This window comes from Sphaerodactylus townsendi, linkage group LG06 (genome assembly GCF_021028975.2).
Source record: "Sphaerodactylus townsendi isolate TG3544 linkage group LG06, MPM_Stown_v2.3, whole genome shotgun sequence".
Classification (NCBI taxonomy): domain Eukaryota; kingdom Metazoa; phylum Chordata; class Lepidosauria; order Squamata; family Sphaerodactylidae; genus Sphaerodactylus; species Sphaerodactylus townsendi.
Window position 1 is genome coordinate 11,288,348 of NC_059430.1, and position 20,771 is coordinate 11,309,118.

General features: G+C 42.5%; 1 protein-coding gene across 1 annotated transcript in view; it reads left to right on the forward strand.

The window, feature by feature from the left end:
• LOC125435297 (X-linked retinitis pigmentosa GTPase regulator-like) overlaps positions 1-13,692 on the forward strand; it is a 74,042-nt gene extending 60,350 nt beyond the window's left edge. Inside the window, 8 exon segments of the mRNA XM_048501486.1 lie at positions 710-747; positions 749-869; positions 1,934-2,058; positions 6,884-7,069; positions 7,637-7,823; positions 8,232-8,332; positions 8,680-8,745; positions 10,782-13,692. Coding sequence (XP_048357443.1) covers positions 710-747; positions 749-869; positions 1,934-2,058; positions 6,884-7,069; positions 7,637-7,823; positions 8,232-8,332; positions 8,680-8,745; positions 10,782-12,671 — 2,714 coding nt within the window. The 3' untranslated portion in view covers positions 12,672-13,692.
• Positions 13,693-20,771: the final 7,079 nt, after the last annotated feature.

Consider the following 20,771-nt stretch of genomic DNA (forward strand, 5'->3'; position numbering starts at 1 on the left):
ACCCCTACAACAGTGTTACATATGCTTTTTCTACAAATCTTTTTTCGTTGGTATACCGGTATTTGTCCAGTTGCGTAACTACCATGGGGTGGGGGTGGACGCCCCAGGCGCTGTCTGTTCAGGTCACAAGGGGAGCAGAAAAACACACCCCTCCCCCTTTCCCCCTTTCCCCACCTTGCCAGACCCGGCGGAAGCCTATTTCGATCCGGAGCAACCCTGACAGGGCTGGATATACTGAAATTTCGACCAGTTATAGAACACCCAGACTGCCTATAAGGTTCGGGGGTGGGGGTGGGGCGCATTTTGCCCCGGGCAGCATTCTCCCACACAGACACCACTGTATTTGTCCCTAGGGGACAAACACTTTGCTTGTTTCTGCTCAGCAACTAAAGATTATTTTGAATTTTCTTTTATTATTTGTCTTATTTCCTACTTATTTCTGTCCCCCTCCCTCTGATTACAGGGGTCCTTAACATCAGTAAGACCCATTATTCCTTTCCGGGGAGGGTCGTATATGGGTTTCGTGGGACGTGGTTTTAGAATGTAACTGTTTTTAAATTGTATGTATGTTTCCATATATAATATTTTATCTTGTTCACCGCCCTGAGCCCTTTGGGGATAGGGCGGTATATTAAATCTAATAAATAAATACTTGACACTGGATTAGTTGGACTGTGAATTGAATATGAATGTCATGTACCTTTTTCAGAAGGAAATGTCTACACCCCAGGATAATAGTAATATGGAGCGAAAGCGGACACGCGGCCATTTATTTATTTTTGAAACTTCTGAACCAAAGATTGTAGATCTAGGGAGGCATAAAATCTGTAACGTAGCAAGTGGGGAAAATCACACAGCTTTGATAACAGGTATGTATGCTATCCACTTATATATATTTTTTGAAATATTGTTTGTATACTTTGGTATACAAATAGAAAATTTATCACAAATCACTTGGTTAAGAGAAATATGCTGTCAGATTACCCCATAATTTGAGGCCACTTCAAACAGGACTTCTGAGGAGCCTCTTAATTCTCAGGTAGATGGAAGTAAGTGATCTGCCACATATCCCAGGCTCACACTCTTTAGGGCTTTAAAGACTAAAACCAGGTGCTTGAATTCTGCACATGTGCCTCTTCCAAAAAGAGTGTATAATTTATTTATTCACGAGTAGAGACAGAAATGACTATCAGAGAATAAACATAAGTATCGACAGAAGTGACTGTCCATGAGAATGTTCTGACCTTTATGGTCTTGAGCAGGTCTCAGAGTAATCCTGTTCAGGAAATTTTTAGCTTTAAAAAGGGCTTTTTAGCTTTAAAAAGGGCTTGGACAGATTTATGGAGGAGAAGTCGATCTATGGCTACCAATCTTGATCCTCCTTTATCTGCTGTTGGAAATAAAGCAGTTTCTTCTGCTAAAAGATCTTAGGTTAGTTGGTGCTAGGGCAGTGGTGGCGAACCTGTGGCACGAACAGGAATTGGCACTCAGAACCCCTCTCTGTGGGCATGTGTGCCCAGAGTTCATCATGTGGGCGGGGCGGAAAATCCCCCCCCCCCCCCCATACACACACATCTAGGCTGGCCTGGGCACAATCCTTTACCTGTCCTGGGAGTAAGCTCGGTTGCTGGCAATGGGGCTTGCTTCTGAGTAAACCCTCCTAGAGTCGTGTTTTACCCATTCGAAGAGTTGCACGGTTGCTTCACCAAGCTTACTCCTGAGTAACGCGCACCTCGGAGCCAACCGTTTTTTCTAAATTAAAACCTCAGTATTCAGGTTAAATTGCCGTATTGGCACTTTGCGATAAAAAAGTGGGTTTTGGGCTGCAATTTGGGCACTTGGTCTTGAAAAGGTTCGCCATCACTGTGCTAGGGTGTGTTTTATTCTATGCTACATTCCATATAAGTGGAGATGTTTTTCTCTCTACATTTAGAGAATGGTCTTATGTATACCTTCGGAGATGGACGGCATGGCAAGTTAGGACTTGGTGAAGAAAATTACACAAATCAATTCGTACCTACATTATGTGCTAATTTTTTGAGGTTCAGTGTACATTCGGTAAGGCATCTATTATTCCTCAAGCTTTGAAAAATTCGTCATGCTTTGTGTTGTGTTCAAAAGAACCCTGACTGATTAAAATACATACATCTGCAATATCATGTCTTTTGATTAAAGATGAGGAATTAAGAAATGTTACATGCTTTTAATTATTAGTTTACTACTTCTGCTTGGATTTGTAGATGGTTCCATTTGTTTTGTGTACACAGTTCTTCAGTGTTTGTGCTACAAACAGTTCAAAGGAATGTGCATATTTAAATACAGTTCTAAAATAGATAATGTTTTATTCTAAACACTGAGACCCTCTAAGTGCGTATGCTCTGTCATGGATTTTAAAAAATCATTACAATAACAAGATAGAAGATGTAATGTATAGGGAAAGAGAAGAACAGTGAATACATAAATAATTTTTTAAAATCCTCCTAAGAACATAAGAACAAGCCAGCTGGATCAGACCAGAGTCCATCTAGTCCAGCTCTCTGCTACTCACAGTGGCCCACCAGGTGCCTTTGGGAGCTCAAGTGCAGGATGTGAACGCAATGGCCTTCTGCGGCTGCTCCCGAGCACCTGGACTGTTAAGGCATTTGCAATCTCAGATCAAAGAGGATCAAGATCTAGTATTGTGAGAAAGAGAGAAAAATGTCTCTCTGTCAACATTTTCTACCCCATGCATAATTTTATAGACTTCAATCATATCCCCCCTCAGACGTCTCCTCTCCAAACTAAAGAGTCCCAAGAATTAGGACTAAGATCTCTTCCCTTTATTCTCTCTGTCAGCTGCTTAAGAGGTCGGCAGCCCCACCCACGAGCTGGGCTTCTGGTTGTGGCTGCCCCCAGAGAGGCTTCCTCGCAGCTTGGGGAGGCTGGAAAAGTCAAAGTCTCCCTGCCGCCAAGCAGCCTCTATGGGTCCTCACTTGGAGTACTGTGTTCAGTTCTGGTCACCACATCTCAAAAAGTATAGTAAAGAGATAGAAAAAGTGCAGAGAAGGGTAACGAGGATGATTGAGGGACTGGAGCACCTTCCTTATGAGGAGAGGCTGCAGCGTTTGGGACTCTTTAGTTTGGAGAGGAGACGTCTGAGGGGGGATAGGATTGAAGTCTATAAAATTATGCATGGGATAGAAAACGTTGACAGAGAGAAATTTTTCTCTCTTTCTCACAATACTAGAACCAGGGGGCATTCATTGAAAATGCTGGGGGGAAGAATTAGGACTAATAAAAGGAAACGCTTCTTCACGCAACGTGCGATTGGTGTTTGGAATAAGCTGCCACAGGAGGTGGTGATGGCCACTAACCTGGATAACTTTAAAAGGGGCTTGGACAGATTTATGGAGGAGAAGTCGATCTATGGCTACCAATCTTGATCCTTCTTGATCTGAGGTTGCAAATGCCTTAGCAGACCAGGTGCTCAGGAGCAGATGAAGGCCATTGCTTTCACCTCCTGCATGTGAGCTCCCAAAGACACCTGGTGGGCCACTGCGAGTAGCAGAGTGCTGGACTAGATGGACTCTGGTCTGATTCAGCAGGCTCCTTCTTATGTTCTTATGTTCTTATGGGTCACAATGGATTTACACCGCTTGAAAGGGTGGCTTAAGTCCCAACACACCCTGCAGGTGTAACACTGGACTACAGGATGCAGTTACAACAGACGTTTTTTTTACTTATATATTTCTTTTACAATTCAAATAAAAATGAATAATGGTATACAAATATGTAACAAACTAGCCATCTATACAAGAATATGCTAGCCGGAAATCTAGACTCAGTGCTGACCTTGTAATGAGACTTCATGGGTTATTAAACTGAATGATACTAAGAAGCACAGCTTGTTACAATGAGATAATCAAAAGGGACTGCGCTCTGCTAGCTCAAACTGTCGCTTCTCGCAAAGAAGTTTAATAAGCCTTGAAGTCTAATTACAAGGTCGGCATTACTTTTTTTTTAAAGGTAGCGTTTTTCACTGCGCCTGTGCAGCTCTTCTGATGTTGTGTTGTGTTCTCATGTTGTGTTGGGGTGGGAACAATACCCCTCCCCTTTTTTAATTCACGTTATTATTATTCATATTTTTACATTCAAATGTAGCCACGCATAAACAATTCAATCAAGCTGACAGAGATAGCTTCATATTTTCGTTCCTTTGTAGCCACGACCAGCACACACACACAAAAGGCTGTGCGCGCTCTGCGCACAGCCCACTGCGCTCTGATTGGCTGGAACGTTCCACGTCACTACCTAGAGCGGGAAAAACAAACCTATTCTTTTCCTTTGTCTCCCTACCGATTCGGCTTCGCACCGTGTTTTTCAAAAAGTTGCACTCCCTTGCCGTTTTTTGAAAAACGCAGGCTGAGGGGGAGAGCACACGCCAGAGCCGGGATGGAGCTGAGTTGGGCACTGAAGTTGCGGGGACTCCTCGCCCAAACCGGGACTTTTGCACGTGAGGCTTTTGGGACTGTGGGGATTCCCCCCCAGATTCAGGACAGTCAAGGGAACACTTTTCTGTATAATACATAACTGATGGAGCTCATTGCCATAGGATGTTATGATGAGTGTTTGCTTAGATGGCTTTGAAATGGGGATAGATTCATAGAACATCGGTTCATTAGTGGCTTTTATCCATGATCACTAAATGAAAATGCCAGTTGCTGGGAACCCACAATAGGAGTGGTTTTAGTTGCTGTGAAATTGGTAGAAGCGCTGTAGAGGATGCTATATGGCGCAGGTGGCGAACCTTTGAAGGTACTTTTCTCCAAAGTCTGTTTGCATGGACGACAATTTATCAGCCCCAGCCAGGATGGCCAATTGGCCATCCTGGCAGGGGCTGATGGGAATTGTCGTCCATAACATCTGGAGTTCCAAAGGTTCGCCACCACTGCTATAGCATATCTTGTTGGATGCTGTGAAAAACAGAGTGCTAGACTTTTGGTCTGGTACAGCAGGACACTTCTTGTGTGTTTCTGCTCTCATGGACATGGCAGAGGTCCCAATCCTCTTTGAACAATACAACACACAATTGCTTCAAGAACAGATGAAGGCTGAGGAGGTCTTCTGCATCCTGCAAGTGGTTACCACGGAGAAAAATATTTGCACTTTCTCTGATCTCAGTACCACTGCCATGCATCTCAAAATAACGGACTGTGAGCTAGTCTCTTCACAGTACTCTCCTCTGCCTTCATGAAAGAAACTCAAATGATTTCTTGTGGTAATTCTGATGAGTTGCAGGACACATATTTGGGCTCAGTCTAATTCAGTGTTTCTCAACCTTTTCGACATCACGGTACCCTTGACCTCACTCTTCATATCTCATGGTACCCCTGCCATCCCCCCCACCCTCCCCTCCCAGTGCCCCTGCTTGTCACCCCCCACCTTCCCCTCCCAGGGTGAAGGGAAGCACTGGGGGGGTGTGTGTGCGGGAATTGGCTGCTGACCCTTTGGCAGGCTCTGCCTCCATGTCCTTGCTGGCGCAGGTGGGAGACGCCACAAAAGTGAGGGGGGCTGGTAGCATTGCTGCGGTACCCCTGGGACATGCTCACGGCACCCCAGGGTACCACGGAACCCTGATTGGGAATTGCTGGTCTCATTCCTTCAGTGCCTTTGATTTAGCCTGGCACAGCTTCACTATGCAATATGCTCTTACTGAAAACTAGCCTATCCAGACATACAAGATTTTCTTTTTAAAAAATCTGAACAATAAAAAAAAAAATAGCATTTTTATAGCATACCTTTGGCCTAATTTATTTTGTAGTGGCGCTGATGACTTAGTTCAAGATACTGGGCGACTTTGCTTTTGAAATGACTTGTGCATCGGACGTGTTGAAGGGTTGTAGTTTTGAATGTTTTATGTCTGCAGCTATTGTATATGCTCTTGTATAAGTCGACCCGCACATAAGTCGAGGCCCCTAATTTTACCACAAAAAGCTGGGAAGACTTATTGACTCGCGTATAAGTCAAGGGTGGGAAATGCAGCAGCTGCTGGTAAATTTCAAAAATAAAAATAGATACCAATAAAATTACATCAATTGAGGCATCAGTAGATTAAATGTTTTTGAATATTTATTTCAAAGAAAAACAGTCAACAAGAACAATATGGTATCAACAAGAACTTTAAAAGTACAAAAACCTTAGCTCAATCAGCAACCAAGCTAAAACACAAGAGTTAAAATCCTTCAAAACTGGATTCCTCCTCATCATCTGTATGTCCAAATATAACTCAACTTAGATTTTAAGAGGGATATTATCAGAAATGGAAAATCTACTATTAGCTTCCATTGTAAACAATGGGGGATGGGGCACCCTTTTGGGGATCAATAACTTTGGATCCCCTGACCCAAACTTCACCAAACCTGGCTGGTATCATAAAGAGACTCTCCTGATGAGACCAGCCAAGGTTTGTATAGTTTAATTCAGAAAGGAGTCCAAAGTTATCGAACCCTCAAAGGAGATAACCCATCTACTAATAGCTCCCATTGAAAACAATGGGGAATGGGGGCACCTCCTTTGGGGGTCCATAACTTTGGACCCCCTGAACCAAACTTTACCAAACTTGGCTGGTGTCATCAGGGGTGTCTTCTGAGGGTACCCTGAAAATTTGGTGTTGCTAGCATAAAAACTGCGCCCCCTGCTGGCCGGCAAAGTAAAAACACAATTTTTTTTAATGACCCGCATATAAGTTGAGGGGAGCTTTTTCAGCATTAAAAATGTACTGAAAAATTCAACGTATACATGAGTATATACAGTAATTCTCAAGAAAAATGCTCTCTGCTTAGTATGGTTTTTTCCATATAGCCATGAATGCAAATTAACGATCTCAATTTTATTTGTGGAACAGGCTGCTTGTGGTGGTTGCCACATGCTGGTTTTTGCCACACCAAGGCCCAATGACTCAGAAGAAACCAGTGTACTAGACTTAAATGAACACGGCTTGTCTGCTACAGTTACGGAATTGGACAGAGATTCATTAGTAATAAACACCTTGCATCGAACGTTATCTGCACGTGTGCGACGAAGAGAGAGGGTAAATCTTAATTATTATTTTTTTCCTGGCCACTTCCTCCTTCTTCTGTGTTCAGTTCTGGTTGCTACTCGCAGTGGCCCACCAGGTGCCTTTGGGAGCTCACGTGCAGGATGTGAAAGCAATGGCCTGCTGCTGCTGCTGCTGCTCCTGAGCACCTGGTCTGCTAAGGCATTTGCAATCTGAGATCAAGGAGGATCAAGATTGGTAGCCATAGATCGACTTCTCCTCCATAAATCTGTCCAAGCCCTTTTTAAAGCTATGCTTGCCATTGTGCACAGTACAGATTATATTTGCATTAAAGTAAGTTACAACTGCCAGCGTAGACCATGAGAAAAACTCAGTGATGCATTTATTGTCAAAGGCTTTCACGGCCGGATCCAACTGGTTATTGTGGGTTTTCCGGGCTGTGTGGCCATGGTCTGGTAGATCTTGTTCCTAGCGTTTCGCCTGCATCTGTGGCTGGCATCTTCAGAGGTGTATCACGGAGAGAAGTCTGTTACACACTGTGTCACGCTGTGTCAATGGCTTATAAGCTGTTCTATTTTTCTTTTTAAAAAATTTATCAAGGAAAAATCACCCGAACAATTTGATCGATTGGTACGAACATTTCCGCCTCTTGGAGAAGGTTCCCCAAAGCCTGCGTCTGGTGTCTTGAGCAATACTGTCCCACTCGGTGTACCCACTGCAAACCTTCCACGCTCAGGGGCAGATAATACAAATGAAGACAACGAATCTGCTGTGGACGACAGAACAGGTGATCACCTTTTTCCATTGTCATCATGTAAATATTATCTTGAATATTACAAAGAATGAGAATCCTTATAGCTGCAATAAAAATGACTGCTAGGATGTATGTATGTTTAAGTAAAAATTACATACACAGTATTTATGTTTAAGTGAAAATTACATCCGTACAGATAGATATGTAAAGAAATGAATTATGACACAAAAACTTTGAGAATCATATTTAGTAGAATTGTGAAAAGGAAATAATTTCCGTTACCAGAACGGCTTGAATATAGTAATGATGATGGTTGTTCATTGTGCTTATTGAAACAAAATTTGTCCTTAGGTTTCATCCTACTTTATTAGCATATGAATCTGCAGACATTCTTTTTCACTCCAAAATATTTCTTATTGTGTTTTGTATTTCCTTTTAAAGGAGATGAGAAAGAGGAGAGTGAGGGTGAAGAGGAAGGTTCAACAGATGATGATTCAAATGAAGGTAGAAACCTTGGGGACACCACAGATATTTTAAATATGGTGAGTGATCTACCTTTCATTTTATAACTTAAGACTAAATTGTAAGACTTCTTTCCTGTAGTATGATTATCATACAACGTGAAATATCTCCTGAACATTTTCATAGTATCATACTGGTGATTTTAGCAGCTAGAGTGTAAGCAATTCTGAAGCATTCTGAGGTCTTCCAGTAAAATTACTAGACGCAGTACAATCCTAAGATCCCATTTCTGGGAGTAAACCCCATTGAATAGACCTGAGTAGAATTCCGAGTGGACTTGCTTAGGGTTGCTTTCACATAGAAGTAAATCAGATGGTCTTTGTTATCAAATTGCTTTGTTTACAACATATATTGAAACCTCTTTCAGACTCACGTGATGAAACTGGATTCCAGTGACCGGTCATTACAGTTAACACCAGTTCAAAAACAAAAGGTACTACCAATTTACTGGGGACGGGGGGGCGGGGGAGGAGGATTGTGTTTTCTACAACTAAATGCATTGACTTGGAATAATTTGTAAGTCAGCCAATTAAGTACAGTTTTAAAAACAGCTAATCATGTTTTCAGTAACACTTGTTCTATTTTTTAAAAAATCTATATGCTATGGCTGATGTTGCTTCCAGGATAAACTAAAAAATAACATTATGCTGCTCTACGATTCTGCAAAAGTGCTATGGCAAATCATAGAGCCTCAGCTGAATCCTAATATGGCATGCCATCAATGAAAGATTTGCCCCAGAAATGCCACTAGTACAACACTGTCCACCTATGCCCTCTCACCACTAACTGTCAACCCTGCCTAGTTCTGTCTGGGTTTTTGATTCAAGCGCTGTTTTTATGGCATTTCTACACACACACAAAAGTCACCTTTGTACTTCCTATTTGAGAAAATCTTACATTAACTATTATTTTCAAAATGCCACCTGTATGGAAAAAATAAATTAAAATCGAGCAGTTAACTATAATCAGTTAATCAGAACTAGCATTTTCCAGCGATTAATTTCATTTTTGTTGGCTCCAGTGTGTTAGATATTAAACTCATGATTCTATAAAATAATATTTGGAAGTGAACCACCCTGAATTGATACAGCAATAACAAAAATGGCTTATGCTCTAAAGACATGCTGGGAGATCTCTTTGCGCTTTCTGGTCTATTGTGAATTTCCCCCTATTTTCTATACTAAAGTAAAAATAGGTCAAAACAGGAGATATCCTGATAAATAAAAATGGTGCTGTTTATTATACAGTGACAAAACTCTAAAGGAATTTCTATCAGCACCATTTTGTTTGGAAAATCACATGATTATCAAGTACTATCTATGTCTAAGTCAGTGGTGGCGAACCTATGGCACAGGTGCCAGAGGTGGCACTCAGAGCTCTTTCTGTGGGCATGCGTGCACAAAGTTTGTCAGGTGGGGGGCGGAAAATCACCCCCCCACACACACACACATCTAGGCTGGCCTGGGCACGATCTTTTACCTGGGAGCAAGCTTGGTTGCTGGCAATGGGGCTTGCTTCTGAGTAAACCCTCCTAGGGTCGTGATTCACCCATTCAAAATGTTGCACGGTTGCTTCACCAAGCTTACTCCAGAGTAACGCGCGCCTCGGAGCCAACTGTTTTTCTAAACTAAAACCTCAGTATTCAGGTTAAATTGCCGTGTTGGCACTTTGCGATAAATAAGTGGGTTTTGGGTTGCAATTTGGGCACTCGGTCTCGAAAAGGTTCGCCACCATTGGTCTAAGTGGCACTCCATGTTCAGAGCAACACTGCTTGTGGGAGTGATATTGCTTTCACTAGATGTCAGATTTGGTAGATCTTTGGTCTGATTCAGGAAGAACCCCTTATGATCTAGTTTTCATTGTGCATTAACGGCAGAGCTAGGTATGTACTCGTAAGTTTGCTACTATGAAATCAAAGGAACTTTAAGAGTAAATATTTTAGACACAGTTTAACCAAAACTATGCAAAGTTTTAAATATTTAAACATTTTAAAAGGGATAAGATTATTAGCTAACAAGTAAAATTATTTATTTGTCATGGATTCTAATTTTATGATCCTAAACTACTACTGATTGCAAGGGCTTTCCCATGTACTTCAGTGAAGAGGGAAACTCTGTACAAGCAAAAGAATGTGCCTATTGAACTGTTCTCTCCATTGAATATGAGTGGGCAAGTTCTCCATCTGTATTAGATATGTGTGTATGTTAATGCATAAAAAGGAATGGAAATGTTAAATATATATGTGATAAGAATTACTGAATGTTAACGTATCTATTCTAATACAAATGTATTTAATATGGCAAATGAAATCCATTATTTTATGTTCCCTTCATATAGTCTACTTTTACTGTCAAGCTATCCATCTTACTGTTTCACATTCTTATTTGTTTACTTTTTCTATTTGTTCTCATTTGGTTCTTAACGCTCTCTTTTCTTTCTTTTTTCTTTTTTGCTTCTCATACGGAATAGAAGAAAAATAAAAATGTGAAATTGAATAGTTATGGAAGTGTAGAGGATCTTACCCAAGTTCAGGAATGTTTGAAATCGGGTTACGCGTCGCCTCAGGTGGAAACTGAACATTCAAGTTTATTTAGAAAGGAAGAAAAGAGCTGTTACGATGCTTTTGTAAGGAGAATTGAAACTGGTAAGAAAAATGCCAAAAGTAAATCAGAGCAGGTTGTTAACGTTAGCGGACTGAAACCTGACACTCACCAGACTATTAAAGATGAATTTAAACTAGGAAAAAGGAAAAAAAAGGATAAAAATTCTGGTCAGTACCAAGAAGCAGTGCCAGCAACAGGTATGATTGACAACTTGGGGCAGTTATCTGTGGATTTTCAGAAAAACAAAGCAGAGGCTAGGTTAGTAAAATGTGACAAAGATGAAAATATACACGAACAAATGAAAGAAAGCCGTGAAGGACACAAAGGATTCAAAAACAAGGAAAAAATTATGAAACAAATAGCAGTGACTCGGTCGTCATCTTCAAGTGAGGAAACAAATAATGGCTCGGCAACCTGTGTTCTTCAGATGAACCAGTATAATTATGATAAAATGAGGAAAAGAGAAATGGATGTAGACAGCAGAAATATAAAATGGCAAGAGCAACGATATGCCTGTAAAGCAAGTCTTGAAGACATCAGTATGAAAGGGTACAAGGAAAACAAGACAAACGTATCTGATGCATCAGATAAGGATGCTCAAGTAGAAGAAGAAGATGTAGAAAATGAGGACGAGACTGAAAAAGCTAACAATGAGAAAGTTGACAGTGAATTAAATGAGACTGGTGAAGAAAATAAAGAAGATGCCACCATAGCCATTGATAAAAATGATGAAGGTGAAAAACATAAATTGCAATATGGCATTAAGAGGGAGCACAGACTGAAGAAGCACATGAAAGGGAACTTTCAAATAATAAGGTCTGAGAGAAGTGACACGGGAGATGAGGTACAAGAGGAGGAGACGCAGCGTGTAGATGAGAGACTGAAGGAAGACAAAACTGAAAGCAGAGAAGAGAGTGAATTTCTGGAAACAATTAAGGCAGAACAAGAGACTCGATGGGTTGAAGATAAAGACAACGTGAGCAAGGGTGACAAAGACGAAGAAAAGGGGGACAAGAGTAATGAGTGGAGGGGCGAGGAAGATGAAACAAGGGGAGATGATGAAGAAGAAGGAGAAGGGGAGGAAGAGGAAGAGGAGGAAGAAGGGGAAGAAACTGAAGAGGAAGCTGAGGAGGAGGGAGGAATGGAAGAAATTGTGGAAGAAGAAGAAGAAGAAGGGGAGGAGGAAGGCCAAGATGAAGAAGAGACTGACAGCAAAGCAGAAGTGGAAGAAGAAGATGAACAGAATGAGGAGGAGGGGGAGGAAGAAGAAGAAGAAGAAGAAGAGGAAGAAGAAGAGGAAGAAGAAGAGGAAGAAGAAGAGGAAGAAGAAGAACAGGAGGATGAGGAAGAAGAAGAAGAAGTGGAGGAGGAAGAAGAGGAGGAGGTGGAAGTGGAAGAGGAGGAGGAGGAAGAAGAGAGGGAGGAGGAGGAGGAAGGCGAAGAGAAGGATGCAGAAGAGGAGGGAGAAGCAGAGGAAGAAGAGGAGGGGGAGGAGCAGGAGGGGGAAGTGGAAGAGGAGGAGGAGGAGGAGGACCAAAGAGAAGAGGAAGAAAATGAGTATGCAGAACTGGGAGAAGTAAGAAGAAAAACCAAAGTTAATGAATTTCCAGAAAAGAAAAGGGATGAAAAAGAGCCAACGGATCATAAAATCAAAACTTTGAAACATAGTATGGTGTCAAAACAGCATGTTAATGGATTACAGCATTCCCAACAGTTTTGGAATAATGTTTTAGCTCATTATTTGACACTAAAATAGCACTAAAGTGACGCTAAAATAGTGCCGGTTATTTGAAATGGGTGTTTTGTTCAAGAAACTGTTCTTCTATGGCAGTATTTATTTTTTACATTTTATATTTAAAAGTTTGATTAAAAAACGTAAAACACATAAAACATAGTAGGATTTCAAAGGGTTACCTTAAAATCCAGCTTTCTAAAGCACATTATAGGCATTCCTACACTGGTATAAATGTGCCAGTACGAGATGCACGCCACGTTCTCCAACGTAAATCCAAGTGATGTGATTTGCAAGCCACTTTATTTTTAATGTCTCCAATGGTACAATAGTAGTTTTTACTTGTCTGTGTAGTCAGCAAAGCAGTTTTAGTGTAGTGTTAAGCACTCATTAATGATGAAGGGGTTTTTCATCTCGAGGAGTGCCTTTTATAGCAAAAAAAAATTGCTACAGCGTGCCTTTATGAACAAGGCAACTTTATTTTATGGTGAAGCTTTTCTGTCTTTCAAACACTTGTGATTGGTTGCCCTTTCTCTTTCCCAAAGAGAGAGAGAGAGAGAGAGATAAACTTGTGTGTGCAGTTTCTATTACATTGCCTTTGCAGTCTGGGTAGCTCATATGTGCAGCTTTTTGGACTGCACAAAGCAGCGAGGAGATTGTTGTATACGGCCTATGATAGAGCAACATGGAACCATATTGTGTTTATATCAATGCCAGTACCAAAGAAATTGAAACGCAGGTGCATGTATTACAGCAGATCATTAAACGCGCACAGGTAATTCAGCAAGGACTATATTGGGAAATCATTAGCTTTGTAACATGGATGAATGGGTTATCCTCTTCAGCTGAGAGGGCTCTAACAGGAGTTGCTTTTTCAGTTTTTGTGGTAATATCTGTATTTATATTTATTCTAGAGTGCCTATGTTGTTGCAAATTACGTGCCTAAGAAAGCACTAAGGCAGTGATGGCGAACCTATGGCACGAGTGCCAGAGGTGGCACTCAGAGCCTTCTCTGTGGGCATGCGCGCACAGAGTTCATCATGGGCGGGGGCGGATCTAGGCTGGCCTGGGCCGCTGGGCACAACGCCCTGCAGTGAGCAGGGAGGACTGGTGGGTCTGGTGCCTGTGCTCCGGGTGGCTGATGTCGGAGGAGGGGCAGAGGAGGCAGAGATGCTAGAGAGGCGCAGAGCAGTGTGCACGGGACTTGCTGGAGGCTAGAGCAGGCTGGCCCCTGCTCGATCAGGTGGGGCAGAGGCAGAGGGGTGAGATGGAGGTGCTAGAGCAGCGCAGGGCAGAGCGGCGGGTGCACGCAGGACTAAACCTCAGTATTCAGGTTAAATTGCCACGTTGGCACTTTGTGATAAATAAGTGGGTTTTGGGTTGCAATCTGGACACTCGGTCTTGAAAAGGTTTGCCATCACTGCACTAAGGCAATGATCAAAAGAGAGAAGAGGCTCTTTTAAGTACCTCTAAGTATCATATAAGTAAAGGGAAAAAAGTTTTTTTAAACCCATATCCTATTTAGGTAAAAGATTAAAGTATGCTTGTCACCAGTATTCATGTTTTGCTTGCAATTATGTATGCCAGTAAAACAGTTTAATCTGGGACAAACAACTTAATGGGTTTTTTAAAAAAAATATCTCAGGTGGTAATGCATTGGGGCCTGGCGCCTTGCCTGGCTTAAGTTGTTTAATCATAGACGCTACTTCTGTTGGGGTGACTGTAGGCCAATCCATGGGAATATCAGGAGATGGCAGGACTTGAGTTGTAAGGCACACTCTTCAGCACTAAAAGTGTTCTTGTAATGCTGGTACCAGGCCTCAATTGAGATGCCAGCGGACAAGTTGTTATTAATCCTAGAGCTACTGGACACTATTTTCCAGAAAGATCTGGTGTCATTGGAATTGATTGTCTCAAGGGTCTTGAAAGAGGAAGTGGACAATGTTATTTGATTGGTCTTCATTTGGTGCAGTGTTTTCTTAATGATTTTTCTTAAGATTTTTTTAAAGACAAACTGAGACAACAAGCAATAACAAATCACATTACAGACGGGAAGGGAAGGCTCCTGACTTCCATTATGCCAAACATAAACAAAATTAACATTTTCCCACTTGTTGTCTAGTTACAACTATAGAATTGATCCTTCATTATTATTACTAATAAAATTCATTATTTTCTCTGTTGTGTCCTTTTTTGTTCTTGTGTTCTTTAAATCCACAGATCATTAGTTCATTTTTTCTGTTTTTGCGCAAAAATGGGGGTTTCGGGTTATCAATGAATTTAGCTAAGTTCTTTTGTCTAATCAAAAAAATAAACTTAGCCATTTCCATTAATTTCAATATCTGCACAAACCATTTTTCTGTCCAAGATATTGATGAAGTTTTCCATTTTTCCACCTTTAATATTCTTGCTGCTACTGTCATATATAAAAACACAGTTCCATTTTTTCCAGTTGTCCCTATGACCCAAAAGAAAATCCTCTGATTTCATTTGTATATTAGGCGTTAAAATTTTATGGATTGTTGAGTGTATTTATATCCAATTTTTTTAGCTTTATTACAGACTGTAAACATTTTGTTACCGTTTTGTGGATAATTTAAGACACCTGCTGGAGAAAGAAGTTCTGTCATATTAAAGAGTCTTTCTTTCTTTCTTTCTTTCTTTCTTTCTTTCTTTCTTTCTTTCTTTCTTTCTTTCTTTCTTTCTTTCTTTCTTTCTTTCTTTCTTTCTTTCTTTCTTTCTTTCTTTTCTTTCTTTCTTTCTTTCGAGTTTATTTGACCATGATCACAACCAGGGAAAAAAATCTACGGACATAATTCCTAACTAATCAATTACATCTGAGACAATTAAAAATATTTTGATAAATTAACAAATAAATGGGAAATATTTGAAAAGGAGACAAAGGAGATACTTAATAAAAATGGACCAAATGTTCCTAAATATGAAAAGAGATGTCAAAAGATGTTAAGAAACTGAAAAGTTCTATAAAGCAAACATTAGAGAAAATGACAAAGTTGAAGGCCCGGAAGAGAATTTTTAGTAGATATCTAAAAAAGAAAGAGACAATTTAGCTTTTTGGGAATTGAGAAAGATGTGTATCGTGATTATGATCAATCAAATGAAAACCTAAGCTTCTAAGAAAAAATTTCTATGTTATTTTCCTCCCTTGAACCCCTTCAGTTAAACCCAATTTTTTCTTCAACAGGAAATAATAGAGGTAAAAAGGAATTCCTCAAAGGATGAAACATCTTTCAAAGGATGAAAATACAGTGTACCTTTTTTTTTAAAAAAATCATCCTTTTGCCGCATTTGTTCTTTGTTTTTGATGTATTGCAAAGACTACCGCAAAAACAATGGCCTTTAAAACAAACAAACAAACAAACAAACCAGTGCTCACAATAACCTTCTCCCATCTTGTCCATTGTTCTGATATCACAATGTGTGACTCAGGATCAGTAGTGTTGGTTCGGCCCCACCCCGTGGATTTTCTTAGAAGAAAAAGGCAAACTCCAGCTTGCTTCTAGTAAAAAAGAGCTGTGGCGAATATGGGTGAGGAAGTGGGTAAGTGGTGGTTGGATGTGAGGGAGGGCAGAGTGAGGTGTGTGAGGATGAGCTGGATGTGTATGAGAGTATGTGTGTCGTGTGGTAGCAGTGGGTGAGGCGCAGAGAGTGAAAGTTACCTGCGTGTGAGGGGGGGAACGTCTCACATGGCAAAGTATGTGTGTGTTTCGCTTACACTCATATTACCTAACAGTGTTAGCTATTACTGTTTTACAGTATCATCTCTGGCCCATCTCTTGGGCTGGCATTGTAAGGGCATGCCACCAACCCCTCAGGCCAAAGACATGCTGCTGCGAACATTCTAAAATTGACAGTTAAGCCTGCGCCAGCTTCGCAGCCTGAATGCGCCAGGGAAAAGATGTTTTACACTGGCTCCGGGTATGGACTTTTAGGCGATTTGAAGGTCAGTTACACTGCCCATAGCTTGGAAGGGTGTGGTAACTGGGAAAATTTGAGGAATCCCAGGTCTGGCTGTTTTGGCGTTGGGGTATCAGTACAAAAAACACTGTTGCTTCACGGGTTATTGTGGTGAAATGGGGAAAAGAACAAAAGGAGACAAACTTGACCTCTCCCTCCGCTAAGGTGGGTGGGTCATATCCAGATGCTGGAGCCCATATCCGGGATCCTCCCCTCCCTTGTATCACCACCCCGCACTCTCTCCCCTCCTCCTTCTCTTCCCTTGCACTTGCCACCCCTCCCCTCCCTCCTTCCCCTCTCCCTCGTGTGTATGTATGTGTATGTGGTTCACTTCCACTCAAGTTCTCGCCTATGTACTGTTTTCACTGCTCATATCTGGCCATCTGAGCTTGAACATTCTAAACTGCATGAACATTCTAAAGAATTTGACAGCAGAAAGGGCCGAACCCTAGGCAGAAGCCTTCCAGGCCAGGGGACAAAAAAAAAAAACCTGAGTTTGGCCCCAGTGAATGGGCGGCCACCCTCCTACCATGAACAAACAATTATTTTTTGCACCAGTTCACAAAAACACCTCCCACTCCCAGCAAAACATACATGGCTCTCTCCCACGAATTCTTTTCCTAATTTCCTAATCACAACTTAACCCTGAAATTTAGGTTGTTAGCCTGAGAAATAACTCCAAGACCAGTGCAAGTGGGTATTAAGCATGTAAACCTCTCACAAAGCCACCCCCAACAAAACATTTTACCAAACAAATGTCAGCATCATCTCTCTCAAAGAGCACCTCCAGTGGAATCCACCCCCAAACAGCATCACTTTCAATGGTGCTTAAACTAGGGAGCTCAGATTCTTCTTTTAAATCCACCTTGAAGGGAGAATAAGGGTCTCCCAGTTAAACAAAATTGAAAGTGATGCTGTTTGAGAACGATCTCCCACCCTGAAACAACATCACTTTTGAGGGTTGGAGGTTTAGATGAAACAAATACCAGATTCAGCCAGAATCTGACGGCAAATTCAGAGCACATTGTTGGACAGTGTAATCCTGCCCAAATATGAACAGAACTGTGACCATGAGTACAAGGTATTTGGGCTTTTTTTGGGGGGGAGTATTTTTTGAATCATTTTAAGAGTACTAGAGGAGGGCATTTTTAAAAGCTAACAGCTTGCGGATTTCAGGGCATCATCCGGGAAGACACGGCTGCCCACATTACCACACAAGTTTGGTGATGTTTGGTTCAGGGGAAGCAAGTCATGGACGCCCAAATGGAATGCCCCCCAACCCCATTGTTTTTCAATGGGGAGCTAATAGCAAATAGATGGGGCTACCCATTTGAGGGACCATAACCTTGCTCCCCTGAACTATAAACAGTAAACTTGTATGAGGTATCATTAAGAATAGTTACCAGATGATACCCTGAGGAATTTTTAGTGTCACTAGCTTTAAAAAAATACACCTTCCAGGCACCCCAAGAAATTTGCCCAAGGTCTTCTTTGTTTTTTTGCAGTGACTTTTAACCGGTTTAGTAGCCAATGGGGAATTTTCTGAGGCAGGCTGCACATTTCTGAAGATAGAGGCACCAGACTTTTCAAGGAATTGGCTCCAGGAAGCCCTCCTGGTAAAAGCATCCAGGCATAGAGACCTTTGCTTCTGAGGGTTCAATTTTATGGACCCCCAAAAGGCTTATTTTGTTTCCATGCTCCTGCCCATGAAGCATGTGGGCTGAGTTCTCTCAGAACTCTCTCTCAACTCGCCCCTTTACTCCAGAAAGCAAAGCTCACCAAGCTTGGATGCTGTTACCCAAGGCCTCTTGGAGCCACCCTTGAAAGTCTGGCGCCTCTATCTTTCAAAATGTGTGGTCGAGGGTGCTTACACACGCTCAGAAATTCCCCAGAATCTCTCGGAAGCTCTTCAGCAAGTTCTATGGTGGGAAACATTATTTTCCCACCATGGAGACTTCAATAGAGACTTTCTGTTATGCCCAGCTGGCACTGTGTATTGGTAGAGGTTTTCAACAGGAGACCCAATGTGGTGAGTAGTCTTGCTCTGGGTGGGGGCACTAAAAAAGTTTGCCTGGGATGGCCGAATGCTGTGGGCATCAGGTTTGCACCTTCAACTTGGTGCCCTGGCAGCATTTTATAAATTGGTTGGTTCCTTTCAGGAGGGCTCACGCAGCAGCCCTGCAGGAAATGCCCCCACCCAAGAGCAAGACCCCTACCACAGTGCCTCCCATTGAAACCTCTACCACAGAATATCTGGAGCATGGAAACAAAATATATAAGCCACTAGGGGTCCATAAGAATTGAACCCTCAGAAGCAAAGGTCTCTCTATGCCTGGATGCTATTACCAGGAGGGGCCTCCTGAGCCACCTTGAAAGTCTAGTTGCCTCTGTCTTTAAAAATGTGCAGCCTGCCTACACACTCAGAAATTCCCCATTGTGGCTACAATGGAGCAAAATCACTGCAAAACAAAAGAATCCTTGGGCAAATTTCTTGGGGTGCCTGGAAGGTGTATTTTTTAAAGCTAATTGATACCAAAATTTCAGGGAGTATCATCTAGTAACTATTCTTATGATACCTACAAGTTTGGTGAGGAGTTTGGAGTTCAGGGGCACAAAGTTATGGTCCACTCAAATGGGTAGCCCCATCTACTGTTAGCTCCCATTGAAAACAATGGGGACGGGGGCACCACTCTTCAGGAGTCCCATAACTTTGCTTCCCCTGAACCAAACATCCTAAACTGGAGTATGTATCATCAGGTTCAATCTCTGGATGGTACCCTGAAAATTTGGTGTTAACCTAGCCTTAAGAATGCGCCCCTGCAGGCCAAAACAATGAAAAACACTAAAAAATTAAAAATCACACAAACGACCCTGAAATGGTGGCGCCCCCCACGTGACCAAATGGGGGCGCCCGGGACTATAGGGTACCCCCTGTCCCTAGGCAGAAACGCCACTGGGTGACAGTTACACACAGGTAGCTGCATGTCCTTCACCGTGGAGTGTCAGGAAAAAGGCGTTTTACCTGGGCCAGGTGTGAAATTTCAGGTATGTGAACATCTAAAACCACTCTCACCTGGCTGACTACAGTGGCTGGGAATTTTCAGAGGAATTGGCCTAGCAGTTACTGAGTTATACCATCACTAACAAATACATGGTTTGCTTTTTATATATATAGATTATCACCAATAAGAACTTAGCTACTAGTCAGATAATGGATAATAAAAACCGAGTTAAACTTTGCAAAGAATAACATTTATAAAACAAAACTGCCCAAAATATTTCTGCCTGAGATCTTTGCAGTGACTACAACAAATAATGTTCCATAGACTCAATATGGCCATCTCCATTAAGTGTTAGTGTGTTATTTTATTAGTATGTATCACATGCAATTACTTGTTCTCTTACACATTGTTTCAGGCTTCAGGCCTTCAACAGAAAAGTTTAAATAGAAAAATAACTGCGCTGTTTCTTGAGATTCAGCAAGCTGTGACCTTTTGCAACAGAGATAGGAACTCAGGTGCTAGGACAGGGGTCGGGAACCCGCGGCTCACAGCTCTTTTGAGCTCATGGTGCGGCTCCCGGCCCCTTCCTGGCCAGCGTGGGGAATTCCCCCGCCGCTGGAAGAGAAAACAGCGGTGTCGGCCGCCGCTGCCGCACCACCGCCCGCTCCCAAGCAGGGAGCTTGGGGAGAGAAAACAGCGGCGTCGGCTGCTGCCAGGCCGCTGCCCGCTTCCAAGCAGGGAGCTTGGGGACTCCCCCCCGCCACAGAGGCAGGGGGAGAGAAAACAGTGGCGTCAGCCACCGCCGCCCACTCCCAAGCAGGGAGCTTGGGGAATTCCCCCCTCCCCCGCCACAGAGGCGGGGGAGAGAGAAAACAGGGGCGGCGGCTGCTGCTGGGCTGCCAGGCCACCGGGCGCTCCCAAGCAGGGAGCTTGGGGACTCCCCCCCCCACAGAGGCGAGGGAGGGGAGAGAAAACAGTGTTGTCAGCTGCTGCCGGGCTGCCAGGCGCTCCCAAGCAGGGAGCTTGGGGACTCCCCCCCCACAGAGGCGGGGGAGGGGAGAGAAAACAGCGGCGTTGGCTGCCAGGCCACAGCTGGCTTACGCTCCCTGCTCAGTAGGGAGCATGGGGAATTCCCCCCCCCCAA